Source organism: Echinops telfairi, unplaced genomic scaffold (genome assembly GCF_000313985.2).
Source record: "Echinops telfairi isolate 266 unplaced genomic scaffold, ASM31398v2 ScPeMD7_7475;HRSCAF=8513, whole genome shotgun sequence".
Lineage (NCBI taxonomy): Eukaryota > Metazoa > Chordata > Mammalia > Afrosoricida > Tenrecidae > Echinops > Echinops telfairi.
In genome coordinates, this window is record NW_022111379.1 from 27,454,135 (window position 1) to 27,472,665 (window position 18,531).

General features: G+C 46.9%; 2 protein-coding genes across 3 annotated transcripts in view; one reads left to right on the forward strand and one right to left on the reverse strand.

Moving 5' to 3' along the window:
- APBA2 (amyloid beta precursor protein binding family A member 2) overlaps positions 1-10,831 on the forward strand; it is a 182,588-nt gene extending 171,757 nt beyond the window's left edge. For both annotated transcript variants that reach the window (XM_004699738.2, XM_004699737.2), the window contains 2 exons: positions 7,787-7,927; positions 9,563-10,831. In XM_004699738.2, the coding sequence (XP_004699795.1) occupies positions 7,787-7,927; positions 9,563-9,634 (213 nt within the window). In that variant the 3' untranslated portion in view covers positions 9,635-10,831. The remainder of the gene's footprint in view (positions 1-7,786; positions 7,928-9,562) is intronic.
- Positions 10,832-12,209: 1,378 nt separating this feature from the next.
- Positions 12,210-18,531, reverse strand: part of FAM189A1 (family with sequence similarity 189 member A1) — a 166,035-nt gene continuing 159,713 nt past the window's right edge. Inside the window, exons 10-11 of the mRNA XM_045285786.1 lie at positions 16,804-16,878; positions 12,210-15,585 (exon numbers count right to left, since the gene is read on the reverse strand). Coding sequence (XP_045141721.1) covers positions 15,260-15,585; positions 16,804-16,878 — 401 coding nt within the window. The 3' untranslated portion in view covers positions 12,210-15,259. The remainder of the gene's footprint in view (positions 15,586-16,803; positions 16,879-18,531) is intronic.

Sequence of the window (18,531 nt, forward strand, 5' to 3'; positions counted from 1 at the left end):
TATGAGCCCCTAATAAAATGATTAAAGAAAAAGAACTAAAGAAAAAAATGTTCTGAGAACCTCGGCTTATACACGAGTATATACAGTATTGTTTGCATATTCACCTAGTAGGTTTGCCTATGGAAGCTCACCTTTTTTCTGCTGCATTCTAGACAGCGTCTCCCTCTGAAACCTGTCTGCCTTAGTATCCTCAGATTGTCTCTTTAATTTCCTTTGGCAGTTCCCTTAATCACTGTTCTGTGCTAAAAACACTATGTCTGGGATCCCCAAGCCTCTTTCATATATTATGCCTTCATTTTGGGAGAGCAATTATTTTAGTACTTGCTGAGAAAAACATAAAGGACTGACAGTTTTCAGCCTTTGCATGTCTGCTGTTGCTGTTAGGTGTCCTCAAATCGGCTCTGACCCATGGTGACGCTCTGCATGTCTGAGACTCCTTATTCTACCCTCGGCTCTGACCCACGGACACCCTCTGCATGTCTGAAACTCCTCTTTATTCTACCCTCAGCTCTGACCCACGGACATCCTCTGCATGTCTGAGACTCCTTATTCTACCCTTGGCTCTGACCCACGGACACCCTCTGCATGTCTGAGACTCCTTATTCTACCCTCGGCTCTGACCCACGGACACCCTCTGCATGTCTGAGACTCCTTATTCTACCCTCGGCTCTGACCCACGGACACCCTCTGCATGTCTGAAACTCCTTATTCTACCCTCGGGTCTGACCCATGGAGACCCTCTGCATGTCTGAAACTCCTCTTTATTCTACCCTGATAGAACTAATTGATAAAGTGGTTGGGGATAGAATTCTAGGATGTAAATGTTGTGGGTTAAAATTTGTCTCCCTAAAATATGTACTGTAAACCTTAATTTCTATGATGATTCTTTAGAATCTTATTTGGGAATGAGTTGTATTTGTTCTGTGAAATCCACAGGGTTAGTGTACAGTGTTTTGAGTCACTCTGTTTTGAGATGAGACAGAGAGCGAGATTAAGCAACAATCAAAAAGAGAGATGCCAAACCACATAAAGATCACCCAGATGCAGAGGCTCAAAAGAGATCGGGATCTCCCTCAAGGGTTGGCAGAGGGGGAAAGGTATCCCCTGAATTCAGGCTTCTAGATTCCTAAACTATGAGAAATAATAAATTTCTGTTTGTTGACCACTTACTTTTCGTTTTTATATTAATGTGCCTTTTTTATGGAAATTTTAAAATATATTCACTTCATTTTCTTTTTTTTTTTTACATTTTATTGGGGGCTCATACAACTCATCACATTCCATCCATCCATCCATCCATCCATCCATCCATCCATCCATCCATCCATTGTGTCAAGCACATTTGTACATTTGTTGTCATCATCATTCTCAAAACATTTGCTTTCTACTTGAGACCTTGGTATCAGCTCCTCATTTTCCCCTCCCTTCCTCCCGAATCCTTGATAATGTATAATTATTACTATTTTTTTATGTCTTTCACTGTCCAATGTCTCCCTTCACCCACTTTTCTGTTGTCCATCCCACAGGGAGGCGGTTATATGTAGATCATTGTGATTGGTTCCACTTTTCTCCCCAACCTTCCCCTTCCCCTCCTGGTATAGCTACTCCCATTATTGGCCCTGAGGGGTTTATCTGTCCTCAATTCCCTGTGTTTCCACCTCTTATCTGTACCCGTGTACATTATCTGGTCCCGCTGGATTTGTAAGGTAGAATCGGGATCATGATAGTGGAGGGGGGAAGAAGCATTAAAGGACTAGAGGAATGTTTCATTGTTGCTACACTGCATCCTGACTGGCTCATTTCCTCCTCATGATCCTTCTGTAAGGAGGTGTCCAGTTGCCTACAGATGGGCTTTGGGTCTCCACTCCGTACTCCCCCTCATCCACAATGATAGGAGTTTTTGTTCTTTGATGCCTGTTACCTGATCCTATTGACACCTTGAGATCACACAGGCTGGTGTGCTTCTTCCATGTGGGCTTCGTTGCTTTTTCTATTGCGTTATTGTGTCATTGAATCAGTTTCAACTCTTAACGACCCTTTTCACAACAGAGTGAAATACCACCTAGCCCTGCACCATCCTCACAATTGTTGTTAAGTGTGAGCCGGTTGTGGTATCCACTCTGCCAACCCTTCTCACTGAGGGCCTTCTTCTTTTTGCTCCCTCTCTACCAAGCACGATGTCCTTCTCCAGGGACTGGTCTTTCCTGGGAATATGTCCAAATATGTGATAAAGTCTTGCCATGTTTGCGTCTGAGTAAGATAGATGTGCTTCTTCCAAAAGAGATGTGTTTATTCTTTTGGCAGTCCATGGTGCTTTTAATATATTCTTCACCAACGCCGTAGTTCAAATTCATCAATTTTTTTCAGTCTTCTTTATTCAATGTCAAACTTTCACATGCATATGAGGCAATTGAAAATATCAAGGCTTGAGTCAGGCACACCTTTGTCCTCAAAGTAACATCCTTGCTTTTAAACACTCTGAAGAGGTCTTGTGCGGCACAGGTACCCCAGGCAATGCATCATTGGATCCCATGAACAATGATGAAGTCTTTGACAATTTCAGTCTTTTATCTGTTCGTCATGATGCTACCTATTGGTCCAGTTCTGATGATTTTTGTTTCCTTTTCTGCTATAGCAGCACTAGATCTTAAAACAAGGGATACACTTTAAATTAAGGCACCAAAGGTAGGCAAAGCACTAACTACCATGTTGAGGTGGGAGTCTTATTATGAAAATGAGGGAGATGAAGAGAAGTAAGAATGAGAAGAGGGCCCTCAAACAGGTAGAGAATATAAATATTCAGGACCAGTTAGTTTGAGTTTCTTGATTGATGCCCCAGGGCTTTGTTTGAATCTCAGGATGAATGGACTCTTTTTGACATGATCATCCAGCACATCTTGAGTGTGTACACCCACAAGCTCATATGCAGCAACTGGGATCTCTTGGCAGATTATAATCCTGAAGGGAAGGCCACTGAGCAAAAACAAGACATTGAAGGTTCTGGAAGCAAAAGGCCCAAGGTGGAGGTATCTCACGAGGAGCTAAAGGTCCACATCAGCAAGGGATGCTGGGTAAGCTGACTATGCTGAAGGAGGCCTACCTACAAGGTGTAAGGGCTGAAGGGCAGGCCAAAGAAGGAGCTGCAGGACGTAACCACCTGTCCTGCCCTCCCACACTCCCCAGGCTGCCCTGTGTACCTGCAGCCATGGAAAGTCTTGCTGGAGCCAGGAGCGGCCCTGACAAACCGTTGTGAGACTATTGTCCTGGAGATGTGTGGCCCTTCACTTGCTGTGCCTTACTTTCTTGTCTGAATGAAAAACCCTTCATTTGTACCCCAAACAAACAAAACTCCTTTCAATTAGGGTTTTTAAGGTTGTACCCATTGTTTCTGACTTCTAGTTCTGCTGTCCCACCACTTGTCTGTCAGTTCGTCATTCTGTGATGGCTTGAGTGTTGCTGTGAGGCTGGAAGGTAAGTCATTGGTATTTCAAAGGCCATCCGGGTCACCCAAAGTAACAGGCTTGAGCAGAGCTTCCAGACTGAGAACAGACATGAGGAAGGACTTGCCTGCCTACTTTGGAGGAAGTGGCCACTGGAAACCATTTGCTTAGCTTGGAAACATTGTCAAATACTAAAGAACTCATGACTGGAAGCAGAACATGGTCAGAGATGGTGCTGGATGAAGGCTCCCTCACAACAGAGGGCTCTTGAAGTGTCACTGAGAAGGAGCTGCTTTTCTGGAGTAGATTGAACCATGATGACATCAGGGGCGTAAAGCCTGTAGGAGTGGTGCCTTTACGAGCTCCATTTGCTGACCGAGCTTGGCTCACGGGAAGAAGCAGCTGCAAAAATCTGCTACTGAATGCGTGACGTATGAATCTAGGGAAATTAGAATTGTCAAAATCACAGGAAACACGGAGACTGATTAGTGAGCTGAAATGGACTGGCATTGGCCATTTTGAATCAGAAAATGACACAATCAAGAGGAATCGTATTAAATTTATTGTCAGAAAAGAGACTTTAAAATCAATCTTGTCTGTGATAGGATTATATCCATCTACCTTCAAGGAAATCCAATTAATACAACTGTTACTCAAATTTCTGCACCAACCACAAAAGCTAGTGATGAAGAGATCAAATACGTGATTCAAATGTATTGATAATTATTGGTGATTGGAATGCAAAAGTTGGAAACCGAGGAAGGAAAATATGATCTCGTTGATAGAAATGAAGCTGGATATTGCAAGATAGAAGATATTGTACACCCAACGACTTGCTCATAGAAAATATCCTTTTTCAACAACACAAAAGCCGACTGCACACATGGATTGCTCCAGATGGAGTACACAGTAATCAAATTGACTACCGATGTGGGAAGAGGCGACAGGGATGGTTAATATCAGGAGCTAAAACAAGGCTAGGTACTGTCTGGAACAGACCTTCAATTGCTCACTTGTAAGTTCAGGCTAAAGCTGAAGAAAATGAAAAAAGGTCCATGAGAGCCAAAATACGACCTTGAGTCTATCCCACTTGAGTTGCAAGAGCATCTCAAGAACGTATTTGACACATTGGGCACTGATGACGGAACACCTGATGAGGACGGCCAGAACATCACTCATGAAAAAGCCAAGGGTCATGCAAAAGCCAGGAAAGAAAGAAAAGATCAAAGTGGATTCTGAAACTTGCTTTTTATTGTAGAGTAGCTAAAGTAAATGGAAAAAGAATGAAGTCAAAGAACCAAATAGAAAATTCCAAAGGGGCAGCTCGAGAAGACAAAGCCAAATATGATAATAAACTATACAAAGACCTAGAGTTAGAAAACCGAAAAGGAGCGACACACTCAGCATTATCTGAAACTGAAAAACGCAAGTAAAAATTCAAGCCACAAGTTGAAATGTTACAAGATTCTATGGGTAAAAGATTGAATGGTGAGAGAAGCATTAAAAAAAAGGGAAAGATTCCAGCACCTGGAATAAAACCCACCTGCCAGCTGGAAAAAAAAAAAAAGGGAAAGAATCTACAGAGTCGCAGTACCAAAAAGAACTAGCTCCCATTCCACCATTTAAGGAGGTAGCATATGAGCAAGAACCAATCTTGTTGAAGGTAAAAGTTCAAGCTGCACCAAAAACAGTCGTCCAAAACAAGGCTCCAAGAATTGATGGAACCCCAATGGAAATGTTTCAACAAGCTGCTGAAGCACTGGAGGCACTCACTGGTTTATGCTAGAAAATTTGGAAGACAAGTTACTTGCCCATCTGACTGGAAGGGATCCATATTTGTACTCATTCCAAAGAAAAGTGAACCAACGGAATGCTCAAATTACAGAACAAGTTCACTGCTACCACATGCAATAATGGTTGCAGCAGTACGGCGACAAGGAACTGCCAGAGGTTCAGGCCGGACTCAGAAGAGGATGTTGAACAAGGGATATCATTGCTCATGTCAGATCGATCTTGGCTGAAGTCAGAGAATACCAGAAAGATGTTTACTTGTGTTTTATTGACTATGCAAAGGCATCTTGACTGTGTGGGTCATAGAAATATGGATAACCTTGGGAAGAATGAGTATTGCATAGTTTACAATCAGAAAAAGGTGTCCTTCAGCGTTGTATCCTCTCATCATACTTATTTGATCTGTATGCTGAGCAAATCACCAGAGAATCTGGTTTATAAGTTGAAGAATGGGGCATCAGGATTGGAAAAAGGCTTATTAACACCTTTGATATGCACATGACATAACCTTGCTTGCTGAAAGTGTGCAGGAGTTGAAACTTGAAGATAGGATTGCAGTCTTCAGTATGAATTACAACTCTCTGTGAAGAAGGCCAAAATCCTCACAACTGGACCAATAGGTTATAGCTTGTCATCATGGTAACTGGAGAAAAGGTTAAAGTTGTCAAGGATTTTCTTACTTGGATCTACACTCAATCCTCAATGAAGCAGCAGCCAAGAGATCAAAAGACACAATGCATTAGATAAATTTGTGGCACATCACGGACTGCCTAAAGGGCATACCGATCTTTCTTGGAAGAAATAGGGCCAAAGTGCTCCTTAGGAGCAAGGATGGCAAGACTTCATCTTACATACTTTGGGTGTGTTTTCAGGAGAGACCAGTCCCCGGAGAAGGATGTGCTGCTCAGTGAAGTAGAGGGGCAGTGATGGACAGACATCGTGACTGTAACAATGGGCTCACGCATAGGAAGAATGTGAGACTGGCAGCGTTTTGTTCGGTCGTGTATAAGGTAGCTATGGATCGGAAGGAACTCCATGGCATCTATCAACAGTTCTGACGCTGAGAAGGTGCCCCCACTTTTTCTTTGTCAGTTGCATGTAGTTCATTTATGCTCTTTGGAAACTTTTGGGAGCTATATTCTGTCTTCAGGATCCCGAAGTTTCATGAAGATGTTTTTTGATGTGGATCTGTCATCATTCGTTGAATTTCTCCATATTTATTTTATTTATTTCATAGAAGTTAAATCATACAGTATTTGCCCTTTGTAACAGACGTATTTCACTCGGATGATGTTCCCAAGGATCCTCCGTGCTGTGGCATGCATCAGAACTTCCTTTATCCTCATGGCGGAGGAGTTTTCGATTGTACGTGTTTGCGACGTTTTCTTCGTCTGTTGTTGGATATTTCCGTTGCTTCCACCTTTCCACTATTGTTAAAAGTACCGGGAAGCACACTGGTGTGCAAGTTTCAGTTTGCGTTTCTGCTTTCACTTCTAGTTATGTTCGAGGATTGGGATTTCTGAGTCCTAAGTGTGGTTTACAGGAAAACTTGTCAGTTATTTGGTCTTGCTGTAGCTGATCCAATGGAAACCCAACCATCTCCTGACTCTGACAAATCAGCTTCTCCAATGAGTCTTTACCACCCGGAACATGGCGATGGTGAGAGCCTGGCTGCCACACTGGAGCTACAGGTGTAGAGAAAGGTCCCGGGACTTTGAATACCAATTCAGAAGGTGAACTTTTGCTTCCTCCCACTCCCTGCCTTTAGTTTTGTTAGTTTTCTTAAGCTTTCTCTAATTCGGAAGTCCTCAACCTAGAGACTCTCCTTTCATTTTTGTAGAGGCTGAATTTTCGGTGTCCTGCTCGGATAGCTGCATAGCTGGCTGCATGGAAGGGGGATACTTGGAGATCTAAGTATTCCTTATTCATTCTTCCACTGCGCCTGCTCAGTTGATTCCCCACTGGGGTGCTTTTTTCCCTAATCCTTTTGGAGATTCCACAAAAATGAATGCTGCATCTAGCGAGCCCAGAAGGATGTGCCCATCCCCCGCTTCACTGTATCATGCCCAACCTGTGCTTTGTCAGCTGGCAGGTTTTGTCTCCCTGGGTGTGCCCCCTCCCCTGTCGACTGCAGGAGTGCTTACCTTGAATGATTTGATATGCTATGATTCTCAGAACTGAACAGAATCGAGCATAGTTACTTAATCAGGAGTGGACACTGTCTTTGTTTTAAAGAGGAGCAGAGTGCAGGATATGTACTCCTGAGCACACACTCTCTTAGTGCTATTATGAACCTTCTCTACTCTGTGACAATGATGTAACCAGAGCTCTGGAGGCCAGCTTCCAAGGGCATGGTGGCAGATTGTACTGTGGTTGGGGGTGGTTCTAAAGGCCTGGAAGTTGTTCCCACACATCACAGCCTTACCTTTCTATGGAGGAGTCATTAATGAGTTTTTTCTCTGCTTGGTTTATTTTTCCCATCTTTAGCAATATTGCCAAGTATGTGGTGGGTGGAGGAGATAATGTGTGTTGACCTCTCATGTGTATCTGGTTAGATTTGCAGCCTTATGAGGGGGGGCATCGCAGAGCGAGGTGGTGTCCGAGTTGGCCATCGCATCATCGAGATCAATGGACAGAGTGTTGTGGCCACAGCCCACGAGAAGATAGTCCAAGCCTTGTCCAACTCTGTTGGAGAGGTAAGACATGCCAGTTCCCACCCACCTTCTTCACTGGACAAACTTGGTCCAATTAAGAAGTATATGAAGTGCTAAGAAAAGGCATCAGTCCTACTTGGAGCAAGTCTGCACTTCTTAGGTGCCTGGGGAATGTGTCTTTGTCAATTTGACCTATGCCAGCCAGCCTTTCCAGTGGCTACTGAACAGCAGTGTAGCCGGCCAGATGATGTCCCCACTAGAGAGTGCCCATGACAAGATGCACAGAGTTGTAGGGTGCATTCTGCCCTTGGCTCTGACTCTATATGTAACTGTGTGGTCAAGCCTTTCAGTAAACAGGTAAACAAAGGCAGGCAGGTCGATCTCTTTCTAGGATGTTTCCAGAACTGGCTTTACCAAATAAGAAAGTAACACAGCCAAGCAAAACTAGCAAAATGCAGAAGTCAAAACCACATTCCTAGTACTAATGGTGCACTTACACTAGGAATGAGAATAGGTCCTTGCACAAACACATTTCAAGAACTCAAAATTATCTTGTTAGCAGACTTACATGAGGAAGGGGCTTTGTAAGGTTAGGCAGCAGTGGGACTGAGATTGAGGAAGCACAGGAGCTGTTAGCCTGGGCTGGGTCAATAAAGTAGATTTTGCCCTGAATCTCTTCATTGGGAGGGATCCCCCTGTGCAGACACACAGTTTTATGAACGAGGTGAAAGGTGACTCAGCCTTCCAGGAGGGTGATCTCTCTGAGGTCAGGAGGAAACAGAATTTCTGCTAAGGGCAGAATCACCTGTCTGGTGATTGATTGTACAAACACTATTGTACAGCTCTTTGTTTTAAATTCAGCCTTCATGTAGCTCAATTTGTAGTTGGTGCTTCAAAAGAAACAAGAAGGGGCATTTAGTAAGATAAAGCAGGTGGGTAAGGTTGGGAGGTAAAACAGGGGACATTGAAGCTGAGTTTTCAAGGAAACCATCGTAGCTTAAGGTACAAGGCCGAGGCAGCCAGGTTAGAGTGGGTAAAGGGACCAGTGAGTTCAGTTCAGGGGACCTTGGAAAGCTGCCAGGCAGGGCTGGTCTAGAAACTTCAGTGAGGAGCTGGGAGTGTATTCTAGACCATGGAAGCCTTGAGTTTTAGGCAGGGAAGCTGTGGGTATACCATGTATTCCAAGAGATCTTAGGGGCAGGGTCTGGGGTGGAGATGTGTAGGGATGGATGGAGGGCACCAGGTGGGAAATGAAGTAGGGACCTCAGAATAGATGACAGGGCTTAAGGGGTGGGGAGTTGAAGAGGTGAGACGCGAGGATGCTTCCCCTCAGGCTTCTGTCTACCCGTTCTTCTCCTTTGGTGGAGTTATGCTGCTAACTGGAGTTTTTCTTCTTTGGGCTGGTCGAGGAGTTAGGGGGTGTGGTGGAAATAATGAGGGCCATCTGGGGTCAATGCCTTGTCCCTTCCCACAGCAGCAGTGCCACTTCTGACCCTGGAAAGGGTCTGGGTTACTCAGCAACCTGAACTGTCAGCTGATCCACGTGGTCACTGCCCACATGTGGATGAGTCACTCAGACTGACACTCAGGGCACTTTTCAGCTGGTCATGGGGGGTGGGGTGGGGACAGGGATGGGGGTGGATGCCCCTATGTTCAGCCCATTCTTCACCTTGACAGATCCACATGAAGACAATGCCTGCTGCCATGTTCCGGCTTCTCACAGGACAGGAGACCCCTCTCTACATCTAGGCCACAGCTTCCCGGAAGGAGGCTCACAGCCAGGTCTAGAAGTGCTGGCTTCTTGTCGACAACCGGATGCCAGGACAACCGGATGCCAACCGTGAGCCACAGCCTAGAAGGACCGCCAAGGACTGTCATCCCTGAGGCTGTGCCTCCATCTTCTTTTTTTTTTTTTCAAGAAGGGGTATGTCTCTTTCAAAGGAGGGTCACAGAAACAATGCCTTTGTAAAACATTAAGTATTTTGCCACATAGGAACTGTTTCTTCATAGCAAACTGACGAGGGTGTTGTGTGCACTCTGTGTGGTGTAGCGTGTGTGTCTTTCCTCTTTGAAGCTATAGTGAGTGTGTGTCTGACAGATGTAGGTGAGGACATGGGGCCACTGGAAAGCCCATGACTGGCCCTTCTGCCCCTCCCGCTGATCCTCCAGGGGCCCCCAACTGTCCTAGGTAGGTAGATCTTGACACCTTGACAGTACACCCTCCAGAGTTATAATTAAAGTTTGGGAACATGTGACTGGTTGTCATTATTTAATAAGAAAGAAGGTGTTCCTGAGTTAAATAAAGAACGATGACAACATTAAACTCCAGGTTTATTTAGATAATATTGCTGTTTTTTAAATTTTAATTTTGACAAATTGTTCTTTAGACTGAAGGGGTTTCAGATGATCCACGATCACATTCGCTACTCCTCTCCCTACCTGTAGCCTACGTAAAGTTACCTGGGCACTCTTGTCCCCCACCCCCAAGGCTTACCACAGGGCAGCTCATTCTTCTTCCCAGGCACATGGAGAGCATCCCGTGTCTGCTCTTGAAGTAAAATCTCTACGTGCACATCCACATCCACGCTGCCCCAACTAACTCCAAGACAGAGAATACACACAACCGCTGCCATTCCCCAGGGAGCAAACGATGTTGTCAGTGCCTAGGTGGGCAAAGCACTGTCACCACTAACAGTATTCGCATGTGTGGTGCAAGTAGCACATAGTCTAGTGAAATTCATTAGAGGTCAATGTTAACTAATACTATTTTGTCTGGAGTCCTTTTCTTTGGCCCAGGCTGTGAAGAATACACTGTGACTTAACCAGCCTTACCATGCAGTAAATAAAGCTCTAGGATGACTGTATCCAAGGAGTAACCATGTGTTGCATGCAGCTGACCTTAGGAAGACTTCACCAATATTGCTAATAAACCTGAAGTCCTGATGATGAGGCGTCCATGTGGCTGGTTTGTTCACTGGAAGGAAGGGTGCCATATCGTGCCCATAACTCCTCACCTTTGCATGAGGTTCTGCAGGGATGCCTTTTGGCAGCAGCTACTCCATGGGTCCTCCATGAAGTTCAAGGGGTAGTGTTTATATTGCAAGTGCTAGGTCCTCCACCCCTGAGCATCTTGAATGTTGCGCTGGTGCCAGGTTCACCAGGTGTGCCCTGGGTCCTCCTATCGACTGCTCTTGGGAAGTAAACACTGCTTTCATTGAATTTGGGAGATGGAAACCCATTGCTATGGAGCAGAATTTATATCACCTATTGGAAAGGTGTGTGTATCAGTGTGAGTGAATGTGTGAAAGTATCCGTGTAAGTGATTTGCATGTGGCTGTCCATGTTAATGGGTACATAAGCTACTTCCATGGCCACTGACTTAAAGTGGTGCCTCCTAGGATAGGGGGGCAGGGAACTAAATGGGTCAGAGAGCTGGACACATTACTCAGCTTGTGAGCTTGGGGATCCTTAGGGAAGTAAGACTCTTTCTCTCTGGTTTGGTATGAGGGGAGTTCAACAAGTCTGTGGGGGAAATCGAATTAGAAGATAATGGAATTTTTCTGTGAATTTTTAAAAGTCACCTCTGACAAGTGACCTGTCCCTCAGCCCATGATTGCTGATCCAGCCTCCAAACCTGAGATCCAGGTCAATCTGACAAATGAGGAGAGTTCTTCCTTGCTGCATGTCCTCAGATATGGAGATTAAAAACGCATGTATACTCGGTGCTACCCAACAGTAACAAAGAAGAGACTCTTTAAAAAAAACACCACACCAGTCTGTGCTGACCTTAGTATGTTTTGGAGACAGCAGGCATGCAGTCAGAAACCCGGGGATGAAGGACACGTGGGTATGCATGTTTGCAAGCACTCCTATCCCCCACTTGTTCTCGCTTTCTGATTCTGCTTGAGAATGGAAAACAGAATAAAGCCCTTTACTTTGTCAAGAAACAAAAGCTATGAGCCAAAGATGATCCATAGCCTTGGGGAGAGAGGCCTTCTATCAGGAAAACCAAGGATGTATAACAAGGGAAGGGAGAAAATTCCAGAGAGGAAATATATGATAAAGAAGAGAAGAGGGAGTAGGGCTCCCTACACATAAATGGTCCCCATTACAACGTCCAAGTGGAAGGGCACTAAGCCGTCTGTTACTCTCACCTTAGCCAGCAGCAGGGATGGCCATGTTGCCCGGACCTGAGCTTGGAAGGCATGCTGAGAAGGCTAGAATGCTACTGAAACCCCACAGACTGGGTCTCTCGTGGCCACTTGAAGGCAGAACCCCATGCTTTCAGCCCTATCTCCATCTGATGAGCCCCAGAGACGCCAAGGACAGAAATACCTTTTATTAAAACACCACTGCTTAAAACAATTTGAGGCATTAAATAAATATAACCTTCAAGTTGTACAAACAAGCCTGTGACTTGAAAACAATTTCCTATAAATTTTGCTTTTGAATCACTACAGTTGAGGGAGGGGAAACAAACACACACGAAATGAGCTTTTAAGCGATTTGTTAGAAGCATTTCATTTGTATAGTCTTCAGACTAAATGAAGACCTATACCCTTATGAGCAATACGTCTCCTCACCTCATTAGCCACACTCCACAGCTCCCAAGCTGGGATCAGACAATGGTCTGGAAGGGGTCCATTCTTCAGATAGAGGTCCTTGTACCACTGCTTCCTAGGGAGGGCTTCTGCCTGGAACGGTGAAGGCCTCCGTGCCGCTGTGGGGAGGGACAGCCAATGATGGAAAGAGAACTGTGCCTGCAGACAGGCCGTTGCAGATACTAAAACACGGAGAGGAGAATAGGCCTCTGGGTCGGCAGAAGTGGACATTAGCAGCACTGAGCTGTTTGCACTGGACATGGGGGATGGAGACCGGGCTCTGGTTGTTGCTCCTGAGGTTTTAAGGTACCTCTGAGAAGGCTGGGGCACCAGGTTGGAGGGTGAGATAGGCAGTCATTCCCTGGTGATCATCATCTTCACCGCTCTCTCTTCTGAAATATTTCTGTCAACCTAGAGCCTGGGGCTCATGTGGCCCCCAAACCCTGAGAAGAAGGCCAAGTTACAACCCAGCAGATGACAACCAGGTAGGTTCCTCATTTGTAAGGTGGAATAGCCATGAAAACAGATACGCAAATGGATGTGAGGGGGCTGGAGGAAGCAGAGAACCAGAGATGTTACGCAAGTGACCGAGCACATCTCCACCATGTGCTTGTGCGAACGACAAAGCACAAGCTGGGAACAGAAGGCCAGGCTGAGACCCTGGAGGCCTGCCACCCGGGCCATAGGATAAACCCTGGGGGTTGAGTCAACAAAGTGCAGCCAGGTCTGAGAACTCCAGGTTCAATCCCCAGGGGCTCAGCCAGCCTCCAAATAGGAAGAATCCGGCCCAGAGACTCAGAAAGGATACAGAGCCCCACGAGGCTGAACATGCAGTTCTCAAAATCCAAGTTTGCTTGTGAGCTTAGGGTGGCACAGGGGGCTCGTTACTCTGACTTTACCTGCACAGGGACTTTGTTTTTCAGGATATTCAAAACTCTGTTGAGAACAATTAGAAAATGGGTTTCCTTTTTAATAATCTGCATACATTCATCATATAATACTCATCTCTAGGATATCTTAATGGTAAAGTTCTACTTTGGTCAAAAGACTTGATTTCTACTGGTGTTAAAATCTCTGGTTATACACTGGCCACACTCCCACACCTCACACCTCAGCTCCTTCCCACCAATCCCGGGTTGGAGGAAGGCTCCCAGTTTCTAACCAGAGGATCACAGCACTACATGTTAGCTAAAGGGGGCTGGAGGCGGAGGATGGACATGAGGACAAGCACAGGTTGCCCAGAGCACAGGGAAGGCTGAGCAGGTGCAGCTGCTAGGCTGGCTGGACAGCTGGGAAGTGTGGGTATTCACCTGGCCCTCCACCTGCACTCCCAGTGGGGCTTTGATCTCCCAGAGGCACCCTGGTAGGCCTGGGTGGCTTTGTACATGTAGGAGATTTGAGCCCAGCTCCAGGACCCCCTCATCCTCTGTGCTGCTGGTTCCTGTTTGACAGATCCGACACACACCCATCCCTATCACTGTCGGGAGCTCTTAGGGATGTTGCTGACATTTCCAGAACATAAGGGGCCATCTCAGAGGGGACTGGAATGGCTACTCCTCTATCACTACCACACTGGCTGTTTTTACAAAAATAAATGATTAAAACTTATATCCTCCAATGCAGACAAATTTGTTGCTGTCATAGATGTGGAGAGGCTGCACTGGGTCATCTGAGAATTGTTTTCAGTAAGTCACCTGTCCTAGAAAAATGGCCTTGTTTCCCTAGATATTAACCTTCTCCATTGCTAATTGGTCATAGGCTAGGGACCAGGGAAACTCCCAAATTACCAGTGGGTTAGAGTAGGTGCTTATGATATGGAAAAAAATAATAACGATGGAATTTTGTTCCCCACTCCCAAAACCCACAGGCCTGCTGGCAAACCTAGACAAAGCTGTAGAGTATAGCAATCCTACACAAACTAGAACTCTCCCCATGCTTTTTGAGGCTGTCAACTTCTTTGCAAAGCCTCGTCTTTCTCCAGAGGAGTGAGGGGGGGTTCAAGCCATCAACTGTTTGGATAGCAGCCCAACATTTAACCCTCTGCACCACCAGGTCTCTCCCCCAGAACCCCCAAATTAGTTAAAAGTTGCGAAGGAGAGGCAGAAGAGACCCCAGAGCAAAAGTGGTGAAGGTCGGAGGTTTGTCAAAGCCCCTTGGCACACTCCTCTGCTTCCTGCGGGGCTTCAGGCTACCTAGGGGTCAAGTGCACTACCTAGGGGTCAAGGTTGTACACTGCTTGATACAACAGCCCTGAGAGCACCAAGCTGGGCCCAGGCGACCACCTCTGTTAGAATGGCCTTCTTTAAAATTAGACCATGATAAAAATTTAATTATAGAGCGATGAAACACATAAGGAGATAGTCTCATGATGTCAGACTCCACGCACTGATTGGGGCACTTAGTTACTAACCAAAAGGTTGAAGGTTTGAAGCAACCAGAAGTGCCTTGAAGGTAAACAAAGCTGGCAATCTGCTTCTGCAAGGTGACACCCTGGAACGCCCACGGGCGTCGTTTTATTCTGCACACCGAGGGGCACCGTGAGTCCCCATCAACTTGATGGCAAGTTACATTTCTTATCTTCTGGAACAGGTAGAAAATGTAGTCAATGAGAAAACAGTGGAGCAGTCCACCTCAAGAGAGGGCACAAGAGCCCCATGTCCAGGCTGCTTGGTGGTGCTCATGGGCCCCTTGTTCTCTGTCAACTCTGCAGCTTGCAACATGAACACATGTGGCACTAGGTGTGCCCATGTTGGTGTGCAGGCTCCAGGGTCCTTCACGCTTGATCCAGAACGTTGGCATTGAGGATGGGTTCATCTGTGTGGCACTCGTCAGAAGCAACCACTGTTTGGATGGCACATGCCACATGCCGCACCTCTGCCGGGAGAGCACCATGCGTGTGCTCTAGGAACTTGGTCACCAGGACCCGGGTGTCCACGTAGGCCTGGCTGTCTGCCAGAGAGTGAGGCTGCTGCTTGGGGAGGAGCTGGGAGGCCTCGGCCTTGAACTGCTGGCGAGTTGTCCAGGCACCGCGTTGTTCTCCTGGGGGATCAAGACGATGCTGGCAAGAACAGGCAGCCTCGGCAGAGTGAGTGGAGTGAACTAGTAATAAAGGAGAAGATATTATTGCAAACCAGCAAAGTCTCGGCAGCTGGCTATTAAAAACAATTTTTAGAATTCCAATGGAAATGTGCTCTGAGACAAGCACTCTGGATGCGGCCCTGCTTCCTGGCCCCTTCTCTATGCAGCCTCAGGGGTCATGGTCTCCCAGAGGGGCACAATGCAAGGGAGACTACAGAAGGGTGGGGTAGGGAATGGTCCCCTCCCATCTGCTACTCCACTGGAACCCCCAAGCTAAAATGTCCCCTCACAAACCTCCTCATGCATATGGAAACAGGAAGCCCTGGTCCACTCGCGGGACCCTGCTTAGCCTTCCCTAACTCACTGACCTTTTCCTTTGGGGTTGATATTGCTATGTGACCACCCTGAAGGGCCTACTATACCTAGATGTGTAGATAGGAATGGAAGCCACCTCTCAGGAAATGGAGCTCAGAGCCTAGGCCAAGGCCATGAGGCCAATAGTCAGGCAAAAGGCACCGGGTCTCCAATCGGGTACCTTGACTTTTTTTTTCATTCACTGCCATCGAGTTGATGCCAACTCATAAAGACTCGAGGGCAGGGTAGAAGTGCCCCTGTGGATTTCCAGTCTGTAACTGTTTGTAGGGGTGGAAAGTCTTGTCCTCCTCCAGTGGAGTGGCTAGTGGCTTTTTACCTGCTGACCTTGAGGACCACAGCCCAACACCTGTAACCAATCTGCCACCAGGGCTCCTTCCCACCCCTGATGATCCACACTAAGAACGGAGGGCACAGAGGGCAGGCATTGGTGAATTACTCACCAGAGATGAATTAGTGCTCGACCTGCCCATACTCAGGTTCAAGTAACCCAGAGAACGGATTCTGGGTGGTCTGGGGCATTTTTGGTGTGCTTGAGCAAGCTTAGCAAGTACATATGAGAAATCATAAAAAGCAAAATAAAAACGCCTAATTTGGAGGTCAATCTACTCCCAACCAAATTCACTGATAAAGTGACATGTGGGTATTATATACAAGGAATGAGGTAAGTATTAATGTAACTATGGCTTCTAGTAGGTTCCCACCCAAAGAGAAGGGAAGTGCTTTTGTCATGGCCCAGAGAGTTGAATTACTCCCATTCCCGGGGAAACCTGGGAAGCTGGACTAGAAAACAAGACAAGCGATTCCCCACGCCGACACCTCCGCAGATGTCTGCGCACGCAAAGGGCGCTAGAAAAGGGGTCTCACCAGCGCCTTGAGAAGACTGGGGCGTGCCTGCGTCCAGATCTTGAATGCACCAAGGGGTGTGTGGGGAGGCGTCACCTGCACCAAAAAGAGAATTCCCTTAGGGTCTTCAAGGGAAACGGATTGACCAAACTAAAATGCCCCACCTGTTGCTGTAGCTGCGAACCACGCAGGAGACGACCCTGAGGCTATACTCACCTGCGCACAGGGAAAGCAGGTCACCCCTGTAGCTCTACATGTCGGTCAGTCACGTCAGCCTCCCTAGGTCTGACTCCCCACCCTCCCAGCCATGAGCCAAGTGTCACACACAAAATTAGTGCCATCATCTACAAACTCTGCCGTGTTTGCATTTCCCCGGTGATCCGGGAAGGCACAGATCTCCGATGTGTTGAAAAGTGAGTCTGCCCTTGTCCCAGAGACAGAAGCATTAGGCCAAAACCCAGCCGGAGAGATGTGAAGAAAATGGCTACCCAGTATTAACCATAGGAGGAACTCCTTAGAATTGACGCCTGCCGGCAGACTCCTCCTTATCATCACCATCCACACAAGACAGAGGAGCACAGCTCCCCAACTCACCTGACCGAATGTTCCAGGTCCCCGGAGCTAGTAAGCTTGGCTGACCAACTGAGTTGCATGGACATAACTCTGTGACCAGCCTGGGGCAGATATAAGCACACATAAGCTTAGCTTTCTGTCCAAGCCGTGGGAGCTCTATTCTGATCCCCTTGCAGCCCTACCTCCGGGTAAACAGGGACAACACAGCCTCTGGAGCTGGGTGAGAATATCTCTACAGGGCAGCCTGCAGCAGCATAAACAGCGAATAAGCTAACTCTCCACTCAGGGTGGGGGAGCTCCAGCCCCGCTCAACAACACTAATCCCCCATCCCAGGGGTGCAGCTCTGCACAGCCCCATGTTAAGACATCCCAAATGTCAGGCATTCATGGGCTTTTTATTCCACCCCCCCACCCCCACCCCTGCTCCCTTTGTTCACCTGGCCCATGAGCAAGGTATTAGAATAACATTAAAAGTAGAACACCAATAGACAGGGAACAGGAGCTGAGCTCATGGACCATTGAGAATTAGTCAATCTCCTGGATTCCAACCCTCCTGCCTGGCCTCCAGACAGTCTACGAACCTTACACATCCCTCAGCGGGTGGGTGCTCCTGGGCAGCCATCTACCCAGGTATAAGGGTGAAACTCCTGCCCCAGCTATTTTACATAGGCAGGGAGCTTGTGTGTGACACAGGGCGTAAGCCTGAGGCCCAGAGAGCTCTCCTGGATGGGACACTGGATAGACTGACCAATCTACCACTGTCTCAGGACACCAGCTCCTGGCCAGCAACACAATAGAGCATCCTAGATCACTTAGATAAACCACCTGCCCAGAGTAGGCCATTGCTTTATCCTTTCCTCCTAGACTACCTGCATAGGTGGTAGTTCTAGATCCCACTCCCCCACCCCACCCCATCGTCCCCAGAGAGCAAATCTCATCCCCTTTGAGCTGATTCACCAGAATTCTGGTCCTTTAAGATCATTCACCTAAACCATAAGAACATAAAACTCTTAGCACTACCAGACACCACAGTCTTTCCCCTTAAACTCAACCCCATCCTGTCATCCTAAAACATCACAAGGTGGTAGTAAAACAACATACGATCAGGTACTGTTCCCAACTGCTCAAAACACCTCTGCTCCAAAAGTCTTGATTAACCCCTGCCCCGTCCCCCCC